General features: G+C 40.4%; 1 protein-coding gene across 3 annotated transcripts in view; it reads left to right on the plus strand.

Annotated features, from left to right (window-relative positions):
* EIF2AK4 (eukaryotic translation initiation factor 2 alpha kinase 4) overlaps positions 1-13,150 on the plus strand; it is a 97,300-nt gene that overhangs the window by 56,359 nt on the left and 27,791 nt on the right. For all 3 annotated transcript variants that reach the window (XM_010847933.1, XM_010847934.1, XM_010847935.1), the window contains exons 19-23: positions 2,477-2,578; positions 3,927-3,980; positions 6,718-6,954; positions 8,817-8,892; positions 9,439-9,560. In XM_010847933.1, the coding sequence (XP_010846235.1) occupies positions 2,477-2,578; positions 3,927-3,980; positions 6,718-6,954; positions 8,817-8,892; positions 9,439-9,560 (591 nt within the window). The remainder of the gene's footprint in view (positions 1-2,476; positions 2,579-3,926; positions 3,981-6,717; positions 6,955-8,816; positions 8,893-9,438; positions 9,561-13,150) is intronic.

Raw genomic sequence — 13,150 nt, forward strand, 5'->3', positions numbered from 1 at the left:
GCAGCACGCCAGGCTTCCCTGTCCTTCACTATCTCCAGAGTTTGCTCAAACTCATGTCGATCGAGTCAGTGATGCCATCCAACGCTCTCATCCTCTCTCACCCCCTTTTCCTCCTGCCCTCAGTCTTTCTCAGCATCATTATCTTTTCCAATGAATCAACTCTTCACATCAGGTGGCCAAAGTATTAGAACTTCAGCTTCAGCATCCAATGAATATTCAGGGTTGATTTCCTTTAGGATTGACTGGTTTGATCTCCTTGCTGTCCACGGGACTCTCAAGAGTCTATTCGAGCACCACAATTTGAAAGCATCAACTCTTTGGCACTCAGCCGTCTTTCTGGTCCAACTCTCACATCCGTACATGACTACGGGAAGAACCATAGCTTTGACTAGATGGGCCTTTGTCGCCAAAGTGATGTCTCTGAAGTGTGCAGATATGAGATACATGTTGGAGGGAACGTGACAGGTTTTCCTAATGGAGTGGGTGTTGGGTGAGGAAAAGGAAGGGAAACAGGACAATACTCCGCTTTCTACCTGGAGCGGCTAGGGGAAGGGTAGTTGACTGAGCTTAGGAACCCTGAAGAAAGACGTGGGAGGTAGAGGAGAGAATGCAAAGAAAACTGCCTGGGGCACGTTAAGAAGGAAATGCCAGATGAGAAATCCGATTGGAGAGGTCCAGTCTGCTGCTGAAGACTCAAGGCTCAAGTTCAGAAGAAAGGTCAAAGTCAGAGGTATAAATTTGAGAGTCACCAGCGCACAGATGGGATTTAAAAGCTTGAGCCCAGCTGAGATCACTTAGGGCAAGACCCATAGAGGTAAATTTTTAAAATACATGAGGCAGGCAGTCTGCATCAAAGCGTATTTTCAAGCTTGTGGTGGCAACTCTAGTGTGGGTTTTGATTCTGACAGGGGAGCACCAGGCAGTGACAGAGTGGAGGCGAGGATGAGGGCGTGTAGAGATGGACATGCCCACCCTGAGGGGGGGAGGCACCTTCAGTGTCACCATTCCAGTTTAGCTTGCAAGAGGATAATGGAATCCTTGAAAGGATTTTGGCCTAGCACTTTTCCACCTTTTGAAATGTATCCTAAGGAAACAACCAGGGACAGCCAAAATGATTGGTGTGAAAGAGGCTTGTCACAGCATTGTTTATAACAGGGCGGAATTGTAAGTGTTTAAAAGTAGAGAACTGGTTAAATTATGGGGCTTCCATGTAATTGAATATGTCATTAAAATCACGTTTTAGAAAAATGATAGTATTAAAATATTCTTTTGTGTTAGAATAAAAGTTACAGATGACACTGTGTTTCTAGTTTTAGTGCGTGCGTGCGTGTGTGTGTAGATATTTTTTTAAAAGGCACAAAATGGGTATATCTTAGCCATCAACTGTAAATTTCTTTAGGCAGTGGGGTTATGGATGGTTTCTATTTTATTCTTGGTGCTTTTGTGTATATTCCACGTTTTTCTACAGCTAACGTGTAGGAAATGACAGGATGAATGTTTGTTTTTAAGACTTTGGAGGTCACTGGTTGGAGAGGCTCTCGTACTAATCCTTGAGTCCAACTGCATTCACGTTTTCCTTGGAAACTGCTTCTGTGCCTGCGTGCAGTGTACCATGAGCAGTCTCACCCTTGGCCTCTTTGTGCTCGGCTGTCACAGGCACAGGACCTTCTGAACATCCTCTTCCCCTTGGCAGCTGCCTACCTGAGACTCTGCACTGACTTGCCTTACCTTCTTTCCTTGTATTTCCATATTTTGTGGGGATTTGTCACACGATCTTTCTGTTGTGCTATGCTTCTGTCCTCATCAGTATGGCTTTGCAATCAGTGGCTGATATTTGCTATCAGATGCAGATTGTGCTGTGTTTTCCTTTTGAGATGATTAGTAAAAATGCAGTTTTGTTGTCGTGTTGTTTAGTTGCTCAGTCGTAACTCTTTGTGTCCCCATAGATTGCAGCCCACCAGGCTTCTCTGTCCATGGGATTTTACAGGCAAGAATACTGCAATGGGTTGCCATTTCCTACTCCAGGGAATCTTCCCAACCCAGGGAACGCATCTGTGTCTCCAGATCTGCAGCATTGCAGGTGGATTCTTTATCACTGAACCACCGCAGAAGCCCTGTAAAGATACAAAGCTAACTCTTTTCAAGATGTCGGTTCTCCTTGCTCTGTAATAATTATTCTCAGTGTGTGGCCAGGGGTTATCTATGTCTGTGGGTAGGGCTGAACCAGTTACAATCAACTTTTAAGAAAAATGTTGAAGTCATGCCAAATATTTTATCATCTAAATATAAAAATATCATCTATATTTTATACTTACAGGTTTGTTTGTTTTTTTATAGGACAGAGTGAATTTTTTCTCGTATGGTTTATTTTTCACTTAGGTGAACATTATCCCATCTAACAGTGCTCATCCTCTAATTCCCTATTGGATTATGCTTTCATATCTAGGCTCTAAATGTAATTCTTTTTCCTCCTCAGAAAGTGGATCTCTTCAGCCTGGGGATTATCTTCTTTGAGATGTCCTATCATCCCATGGTCACAGCCTCAGAAAGAATCTTTGTTCTCAACCAGCTCAGAGATGTATGTATCAGATGTTTTATTTAGTGCCTCTGTTTCCAGTAACCTGAATCTTAGCATGGACATTAGAATTCAGTGCCGGGTATTTATCTGTTATTTATAATATAGAAAGAGGTTGTCCTGCTATAATTTTCTGTGTTTTCTAATAAATGGAAATTCATCTCAGCTTATGCACTTACAATGATAAGAAACTTACCCCAAATTGATTTATTTGGGGAGATATTGCTAGGTAATCCTTTTTAAAAATATTTTGAGATTTCCTCTTGATTTTAAAACAAAGGAATTTTAAAATTTTGCATAATATCAATATAGTTACAGCAGTGGGAAGGGGTTATAAGGATAGCAAATATTTAGATCTAGAAATTAAAAAGTTCCAGCTGAATGTACCAGATATAATAATGCCTAAAGAATACCACTATGACCAGAAGGTAAGTGGGGTCTGGGGTGAAAATCAGCCACTTGAATTTTTTTCTCAATGAGATCTCCCTCAGTCTTCTTCGGTTTGATCCCTGCCTCTTCCCAAACTAAAAGGGACTAATGTTGGAGTGTGTGAAGTCAAGGGTGCCCATGGGCATCAGCATTAAGATGAGAATAGAGTGAGGAAGATTTAGATTCACATATTCCTGTGTAAGAGAGATGAAGACTCTTCCTCTTCCTTCCTAGAGCAGAACCAAGTATGCATGTCTGTTGGTATTAATCACATACAGTGTGACTAAGAATACCCTGTGAGGTATCTCAGGAAGGAGTTTGATAGTTTAACTGCCAGGACAGCGTGGGCAGCTGTGTTCATCATGTATCAGAGGAAACAAAGAGATTACTGTGTCCTTGCCTTGACTTGGAATGCTCTTCATTGGTGAAGTGCCTTTCTTTAGTCTAAAATTCATGTTTGTTGCCTCATTTCAAGAATATCTCAACTGCCAGGTTAATGTTACGATTGAGGTCTTATTTACCAGAAAGGTGAGAAGTTTGAGGGGGTGGGTAGAGATTTTCACGTTGGTTTTTTCTTACTCTGTGTTGACCATTTTGTATTTTTACCTTTGTTTGTTTAATAAGGTTACTCTTGTCTTTCTCTGAAGCCATTAGATGGTAAAATACTTTGTTCTCAAACGAGGTGCTTTCTGTCACCTAGGCTGTCATTTGGGTGAAGTTAGTGTTAAAATAATACGTATGTCCTTGGAAGGATGGACATTGGATTTCAAGATGAGTGTCTTGTCCATCTCCCCTTGTTAGCAAACTTTCATTTCTCTCTTTGATTTTCTTACCTCTGGTGAATAAAATGCTTTCACGTTTTATTGTGAAAATGTGGCAGCCTGCCAAGCACTTGCTGATTTGAATACAATATTTTTTTTAGCCCACTTCGCCTAAGTTTCCAGAAGACTTTGATGATGGAGAGCATACAAAGCAGGTAATTTTCTGATACTTTAATTACTGTGTTCTCACTCTGGAGTTTTAATTACTATTTTTCTTCTTCAATTAGTAATCTTCTGCCACTCATTCTCTTGTGTCGTGGGAACAACGTGGGGGAAAATATCAAAAGATGGAGTACTTAAAATGTATTTAGACTTGAAAAACACTGTAAAAATGCCAAGGGCTGGCATAAAAAATTAACAAACTACAGGGTTCTTTTTTGTGATTCCTCATGCTTTTGAAGTACTGTTTGGACCTTTGGCTTAGCTATTGAAGAAAGAGAACACTCTTACAGCTCATTGTTTGAGATAAAGCTTGAAACTTTAAGAAAAAGAAAATACATTTTGAAACTGTAATTTTGTCCTGTCTTATATTGGTTAAAGTAGCTTATATTGTAAAGGGGAAGACTAGACAGTTAGATGGTACAGTAATTTAAACAAAATAATTTTCCCCCATACTGTAAATATATGTGTGTGTGTGTACACGCACGTGCCTGCTGAGTTGGCTTTAGTTGTGTCTGACTCTTTGCTACCCTATAGACTGTAGCCCGCCAGGCTTCTCTGTGGGTTTTCCAGGCAAGAGCACTGGAGTGGATTGCCATGCCCTCCTCCAAGGAATCTTCCCTACCCAGGGATCAAACCCATATCTCTTAAATCTCTTGCATTGGCAGGCAGGTTATTTACCACTAGCGCAACCTGGGAAGCCCCTATAGTATATGTATGTCAGAGTAAATTATTAGCATCTGGCTAATATGAAGGAATAATCATTAGTGAATTTATTATAGTGCTTCTGGTGTGCCTTTCTTCTTAGTGCTGGCTGTTTGTCTTAGAGGAACCTTCCATGGTTAATACTCTTGTCATGTAGAAGTTTACTCCTTAAACTGATTTCTTAACAATTATAATCAAGGCAGAATCCCTTATTTAAATTTTAATGTTGAGAACAGAAACCTAGCTAGAATATTGCATTAATTTGCTACTTTTTGATTATTGGTTTTGTATCTGGATGGACTTAACTTTTTTAGACTAATTTTCCTCCCCTGTAAAATAGAGATATTAAATATCCTTTATTTTATATTGGTACAAACATCCTATAATTTGGTAGCATTTAACATATGACATTTGTTTATGGTTCGAGGGACCCATTCTGCCTCAAATGTTGAATTAGTGAAGAACCATTAGAAAGTGGCTTCCCAGGTGTCTCAGTGGTAAAGAAACTGCCTGCCAGTGTAGAAGACACGAGTTTTGATTCCTGCATCAGGAAGATCCCCTAGAGGAGGAAGCAGCCACTCACTCCAATTTTCTTGCCTGGGAAGTCCAATGGACAGAGGAGCCTGGTAGGCTATAGTCCATGGGGTTGCAAAGAATCGGACATGACTGAGTGACTGAGCATACATTAAAAAATACATTGAGTCGTGTTTCTCCTTTTACTAGCTATTATCATTGATCTGAACTGAGTTGTTCCCTGTGTTTTTTAGGGTGTCATAAATAAATACTCAAATCATAGCATTTCCCTGTAATGAGGTCAGTCTTATTCAGTATTCCCACATGGTGGCTCCTGTGGTGTTGTAGTTAAACTGCAGACATAAGCACAACTATACATACCATTTCTCAAGACAGTGATTGTCCTCCTAGCACAAGGACTTACTGGGCACCCTGGAGCATTTGCACTGGGGCTGTAGAAACTTAACCAGATAAAACCATATATAAACTTAACCTTATATAAACTGTGTAAACTTAACCACCACAGCCACTGCCGCTGTTGCCTTCCATATCACATTGTTGCTTTTTATCTGCAAGAAGGCAGCATAGAAAATGCTTATTGACTGAGTATAACAGTTACTGCCACATACAGAAATTAAGTATTACTATCGATTTTGCTGAATAGGATATTATTTTTACCAGTTTAATTTAACATATATATTCATAAAGTTATATCACATCAGTTCCATTCTTTATATGAAAAATAATTATCTGTGTTTTTAATTCTAGCCTCAACCAGGGTTAAGGATTATGGGGGAGGATATTTTAAAGATATGTAATTAAAGATGCTTAATGAGATTCATCTATATTGAGGTTTTCTGATCTCAAGTATTCCTCTAACTCCTTATAAACAAGAGAATTACAGAATCATTCTGGGGCCTTTCAAAGGTTTAAACAGGGAACTATAGTTTATTCAAATAGTTCCCTGCTTAATTAGGTAGTAGCTATGAAGGTATAATAAATGAGTAACAGAAGAGAATTCAAGGGAATGGTATGAATACAGATAACATAAAAACAAGATGTTTTCTACTGATTTAGGGATTCCAGCAGCTCTTAAGCATTATATTTTCTACTAAAATTAGGCACCTAAAAATAACTTGTTTTACGTTCTTATATCTTGTGTGGTTCAAGAACTGTACCAAAAAAGCTGTATTTTAGATACAGTGTGTTTAGAAGGCCTAACTTTTGCTTCTATGTCTTTGTTGAAGGTTTTTTGGTCCTTTATAACAGTGAAGTACAAAAAGGGCCTCTACCTTTTAGGAAAGATATTATATTAATATTACCTAGTTGCACAATCCTGTGACCATAATGAACTATTGGGGGGAAATGACAAATTCAGAAATTTAAGAAATACCAACTAAAATGGACCATCTAAGGGGAAGAAGTGTGTCCTTTGGGACCTGAACCAAACACCAGCTTGCTGGGAGAATTCCCGAGCACCATCCATCACATCCCATCCCCAGTATTGCATTGTAGAAATCTGTCATCTCCTGGCTGTTGAACCACGATCCGGCAAAGCGGCCCACGGCCACAGAACTGCTCAAGAGCGAGCTGCTGCCCCCGCCCCAGATGGAGGAATCGGAGCTGCACGAGGTGCTGCATCACACCCTGGCCAATGTGGACGGGAAGGCCTACCGCACCATGATGGGCCAGATCTTCGCCCAGCGCATCTCCCCTGCCATCGACTACACCTACGACAGTGACATACTGAAGGTGGGGTAAGCCATGGCTTGAAAGAGCTTTACCCGCTGATCAAGTCCATTCCTGAATTTTCCTGGGTTTCTTTAATGCCTCCAACATAAATTCTCTCTTTTTTTTAAATTGAAGCATCGTTGATTTATAGTATTGTAATAGTTTCAGGTATACAACAAAGTGATTCAGTTATATATATATATATTCTTTTTCAGATTCTTTTTTATTATAGGTTATTATAGGTTTTATTATAGGTTGTTTCCTAAAGGAAATCAACCCTGAATATTCACTGGAAGGACTGTTGCTGAAGCTGAAGCTCCAGTTCTTTGGCCACCTGATATGCAGAGCCGACTCATTGGAAAAAACCCTGATGCTGGGAAAAGATTGAAAGTAAAAGGAGAAGGTTATGGCAGAGGATGAGATGGTTAAATAGCATCACCAACTTAATGAACATGAATTTGAGTAAACTCCAGGAGATGGCACAGGACAAAGGAGCCTGATGTGCTACAGTCCATGGGGTCACAAAGAGTCACACAGAACTTAGCCACTGACAACAATTATAAGATATTGACTATAGTTCCCTGTGCTATACTGTAGGTCCTGGTCCAACATAAGCTCTTAGTTTGAGGTCTGTATATGCAAAATGTGTGTGTGTGCATTATTCTTGGAAGAGCCACACTTTTAATCACTTACTTGTAGGAGTTCCTGATCCACCCCCTAACCAAAGAGGGTAGGAAGTGGTGCTTTTAGAGACCAAGCCCTGGCCCAGATGGCCAGTGCTGAAAAACCAGTTCAGATCTAGGTCAAATAGCCAGCTCCCAATACTGGCTACACATTAAAGTCACCTGTGAGGCCCTTGGACAACACAGAGGCTCGGGCCCTACATCCAATACAGTGGCTTGGAGTATAAGTGTGGAGCACTTCAAGAATCTCTGTTCAGGGACTTCCCTGGTGGTCAGTGTTTAAGACTCCATGGTCCCAATGCAGGGGGTCCAGGTTCAGTCCCTGGTCAGGGAACTAAGATCCTGAGTGCTGCAACTAAGACCCACTGCAGCCAAATAAATAAATAAACAAAAAGAATCTCAGTTTAAAAGCTCGTCAGGTGGCTTCTGAAGCACAAGCAGGTTTGGGAGACTTCAATATTTTCTTTCTTAAAAGCAAAAACAGTCTGAAACGGTATAGCAAAATGTTAAAATTTTATAAAGTTGGGTGAGTTAATAATAGATATTTGTTATATTCTGTATACATTTCCATATGCTTAAAGTAGAATTTGAAGAGTAGCAGAGAAAGTCCTGGTAAGGTTTGTGGAAGATCAGTATAGATTTCAGGGGCTAAGTGGTTTTTCTTCACTGGTATATTAGATATCTACAGGATTATGGTTGACTTTTTAATTGTTGGTTTTTTGCTTCTCTATTGTCTTTAATAAATTTTCTGTAGTGAAATAATGCTACTTTTATTATAAGAAAAAATGAAAAAGAAAGTTATTTACAAAATATATAAATGCCATGTAGCTTTCAAGAGGCCCACTATGAAATATTGTAGTCTGTGGGAGGCGGTTTGATGCTGTTAGATGTTTGACTGCCACAGTATCTCTGAAAGTTCTTTCGGAGAGTTGTGTGTAGGACTAGCTGTCTCTGAAAGGCACACATGACCGTTGCTGAGAGCTTGGACTTTGAACTGAGGAAGCCTTCCCAAAATAGGACATGTTGCAAGACATGTGGTTTGCTCCTTTCCTGAATATGTTCAAAAGAGGAGTGACTCATTGAGATCTGTTTTGTGATCTTGGGAATAAGTAATATAATGCATATGACAAGCCACAGAAAGATATTTTGGGCGATCCCTTTGATCAGGCTTCAATGACACTTGAATTGGTCATATTCTAGGGCAGCTTCTCCATCCGCACAGCCAAGATACAGCAGCACGTGTGTGAAACCATCATCCGCATCTTCAAAAGACATGGTATGTCCTCTTTTAAACACATGGGCCTTCTCAAAAGACATTTTGTTTCCTCTTCAGAAAGTCATGTTAATGGACTTGGGTGCAGCCATGCTTTACTTTCAAATTCAGTTACACTCACTTGACATCCATGACGTTTAAGCTTATTTTTATAATTCAGCTTGTGGAGGGGAAACAGATTTGAGTATTATAACCTCGTTGGTAAAATACAGTTGGTTTGTGGAGTCAGAAATGTGACTAGGGAATTTCCTGGCAGTCCAGTGATTAGGACTGAGTGCCTTCACTGCCATGGGCCTGGGTTCGATCCCTGGTCAGGGAACTAAGATTCGGCAAGCTGTGTGGTGCAGCCAAAAAAAAAAAAGGAAATGTGACTAAATTAACAAACCTAACCTTAGATGAGCTTTCCATTAGTAAACTTAGAGAATTGAAGATAAAGTGATTTCAGTAGTCCCAGTGGCAGATTCTTAACTGTCACGTTTGTGTTTGTTTTAATTTGTGTCTGGAAAGCATGAGAAACAGTGACCAGTTATTCTTTCTCATTTGGTGTAGGAGCTGTCCAGTTGTGTACCCCACTGCTGCTTCCCCGAAACAGACAAATATATGAGCACAACGAAGCTGCCTTATTCATGGACCACAGCGGGATGCTGGTGATGCTGCCTTTCGACCTGCGGGTGAGGCTGGGAGGCTTTGCTGACAGTGTGGGTGCCATGCCTGGTCCCAGGGCTGGTATCATATTAAAGGAACACCCCTACCAATCATTCTTGCCCCCAGGCTTATTTTCTTAATGTCACCTCTAGGAAACATAATCTTAAGAGAGTTATCAGGGTGACAGCATCATGGTAAACCTTTGACCGTGTGTGCATCCACCTTAGTGCTTACGTAGAAGCAGGTGCCACGTCTGCACGTCAGTGTTGAGCTCCTCCAGGTGATCATAGCAGGCTAACTTGGCCAACCCAGACATTTCCCATACGCTAATGTCCAGAACAGTTGAATTCTTGTAACAGCAAGTGTCCCTGCTAAGTGTGTGTGCTGAAGTCTGCTCATGCTTGCTTTCTTATCCCCAGGGTTCCCTTTGACAGCAGCACGCTTACTGGTTGATCACTCACATGGTGCTGGCTGCTAACAAGCCCATCTGTACTGTAAATGCATGTGACAGACAAGAGGTTAATATTCCTCTTGTACAGAAAGCACTTAGAAGTAGAGAGATGAGTAAAGGCTATAACCAGGCAGTTCTCTGAAGAGAAGATACATGGGGATAATAATCTTCTCACAGATATTCAACCTCACTAATAAGGAAACACAAAGCAAAGGTATCTGAACTTCACCTCTCAGACTGGCAAAAATCTTTAATGCCCACAGATGACTAGAGTTTAGGAAAATAGGTACTTTAATATATTGCTGATGAGAATGTAAGTTGCTGAACCTTTAGAAAAGTAATCTGAACTTTATTTAATAAAGTAAATGCATATACTACACCCTTTGAGCTAGCAATCCCACTTTGAGGGATTTATTTAAAGAAATAACACATTGGTATACAAATATTAAAAAGACATCCATTTCCAATTTATCATGGTGGTCAAAAACTGAAAACTGCTACTGCATCAGTAGCAAAATGGCTGAATAATTTATTATGGAATATTAAAGAGGTAAAATATCAAAATGCATATATATTTAGATAGATCCATATCTATATTTGATCTGTAGGAATATCCATGGTATCCTATTAGCTGGAAAAAAAAGTATGTTTCAAAAGAACTGTAATATGATTCTTTCAGGGGAGGTTGTGATTTCCTCAGTTCTGTCTCTCCACAGCAAAAATTTGAAGTGATGGATGGACCAGTGTTACAGCTCCATGTTACAGCTCAGTTTATGTCGGGAGAGTGTGTAATTTCCTTGGTTCTGTCTCACCACAGCAAAAATTTGAAGTGATGGACAGATCAGTGTTACAGCTTGGTGTTATAGCTCAGTTTTATTTGGCAAGAAAAGGAAAATACACCCTCAAGGCATGAGGGCGGGCCGACCCAAAAGACACAAAGAGAAGAGAAGCCAGAGGCTCAATTTTGGCTCCTGTCTTTATATGTTTTTTCTCCTCCCCCTGAGCCTGCCCTATGTAAACTGGGCTAGCCAGGAGGGCTGTTTGTTTCACCTGAGGTTCTCACTCCAGTCCTCAGACCTTCCTTTGTTCTATTTTCACGGGCTTTTCCCTTCTTTGTGTTTTAGCCACTTCATTCTGGACTCCTTTTTCCTAATCTAACTACCTAACAATTCCTTATGGCAGAAAGTGAAGAACTAAAGAGCCTCTTGATGAAAGTGAAAGAGCAGAGTGAAAAAGTTGTCTTAAAGCTCTACATGCAGAAAACTAAGATCATGGCATCCAGTCCCATCACTTCATGGCAAATAGATGGGGAAACAGTGGCTGAGTTTATTTTTCTGGGCTCCAGAATCACTGCAGATGGTGATTGCAGCCATGAAATTAAAAGATGCTTACTCCTTGGAAGGAAAGTTATGACCAACCTAGACAGCATATTAAAAAGCAGAGACATTACTTTGCCAATACAGGTCCGTCTAGTCAAGGCTATGGTTTTTCCAGTGGTCATGTATGGATGTGAGAGTTGGACTATAAAGAAAGCTGAACGCCGAAGAATTGATGCTTTTGAACTGTGGTGTTGGAGAAGACTCTTGAGAGTCCCTTGGACTGCAAGGAGATCCAACCAGTCCATCCTAAAGGAGATCAGTCCTGGGTGTTCATTGGAAGGACTGATGTTGAAGCTAAAACTCCAATACTTTGGCCACCTGTGAAGAGCTGAGTAATTTGAAAAGACCCTGATGCTGGGAAAGATTGAGGGCAGGAGGAGAAGGGGATGACAGAGTAGATGGTTAGGTGGCATCACCGACTCAATGGACATGGGTTTGAGTGGACTCCAGGAGTCGGTGATGGACAGGGAGGCCTGGCATGCTGCGGTTCATGGGGTCACAGAGTCAGACACAACTGAGCAACTGAACTGAACTGAATTGAACAATTCCATTTTTATTATACAGAGAAAGAAAAAAGTTTAAAAAAAAAAAAAAACAGCTGAGCATGTGCACAAAGATGGGTATTTGAATGCACCTGGTATGTTTGAGATATATATAGTGCTCCCACATGTGTGTGAATAATGACACATATCAGCTTGTTTGTATCCCCAGACTGAAGTGTCAAAAACTTGAACTTTTGACTGTATTTTTCTGGAGGGAGGTCTGGAATCAGGACATTGTCTTTCTTTCATATCTGTGTTTTGCAGCATATTGCAAGAACATGTTTTGCTTTTATGGTTCAAGAGGAAATTCCTTCTATGCCCTTGGATTTAGTTTTTCTTTTGCAGTAAGTTAGGTGGTTTGGGATTATTTTGAGTGAGAGGTGAGTAGGTAGCATATCAGATTTGGGCTCTGCAATGGCAACCCACTCCAGTACTCTTGCCTGGAAAATCCCATGGACAGAGGAGCCTGGTAGACTGCAGTCCATGGGGTCGCTAAGAGTCCGGCACGACTGAGCAACTTCACTTTCACTTTTCACTTTGATGCATTAGAGAAGGAAATGGCAACCCACTCCAGTATTCTTGCCTGAAGAATCCCAGGGGCAGAGGAGCCTAGTGGGCTGCCGTCTATGAGGTCGCACAGAGTCAGACAGGACATGACTGAAGAGACTTAGCAGCAGCAGCAGAGAAAGTACAAAGGGCAAACATTTACGTAACTATACTTAAAACTGGCTCCTTATTGTCTAGACATTAGGGCACTAAAATGCAGATTGTTAAACATAAGCTTTCTTTCTGTGAGCAAATATATTAAATCCCTCCAAATAAAAAATAATTGCCCTTTCAGAATTTGACCTTAGTTAATGATACCACGTCAGATCTCTTGAAGCAATCTGGTAATGGTTTTATAAGCTGTGGTGATTATTACTGGGTGGTTATTAAGAATTTCCTCTGTAAGATCTATGAGAAAGTCAGGAAAATTGTAAGAGGTAATACCCATTTTGACTGCAGTATTATGTGACACTTAAAAAAAAATTCACAGGTCATCATATAACTTGCACAGAATAAAATTTGGCAGAGTATATTTTACTAAAAGTGATTTTTTTCTCAAACTTAAGAACCTAAGAAATGCCACAGCGAATAAGGTTGGTGTTACATCCAGCAGTGAGATAAGCTGCTGACTGACCAACTCAGAAACATTCCAAGGAGTGTGAGTGACGAGCATTGCACAGCTTTGTGAACATTCTCAA

The sequence above is a fragment of the Bison bison genome, unplaced genomic scaffold (genome assembly GCF_000754665.1).
Source record: "Bison bison bison isolate TAMUID 2011002044 unplaced genomic scaffold, Bison_UMD1.0 scf7180017864259, whole genome shotgun sequence".
Classification (NCBI taxonomy): domain Eukaryota; kingdom Metazoa; phylum Chordata; class Mammalia; order Artiodactyla; family Bovidae; genus Bison; species Bison bison.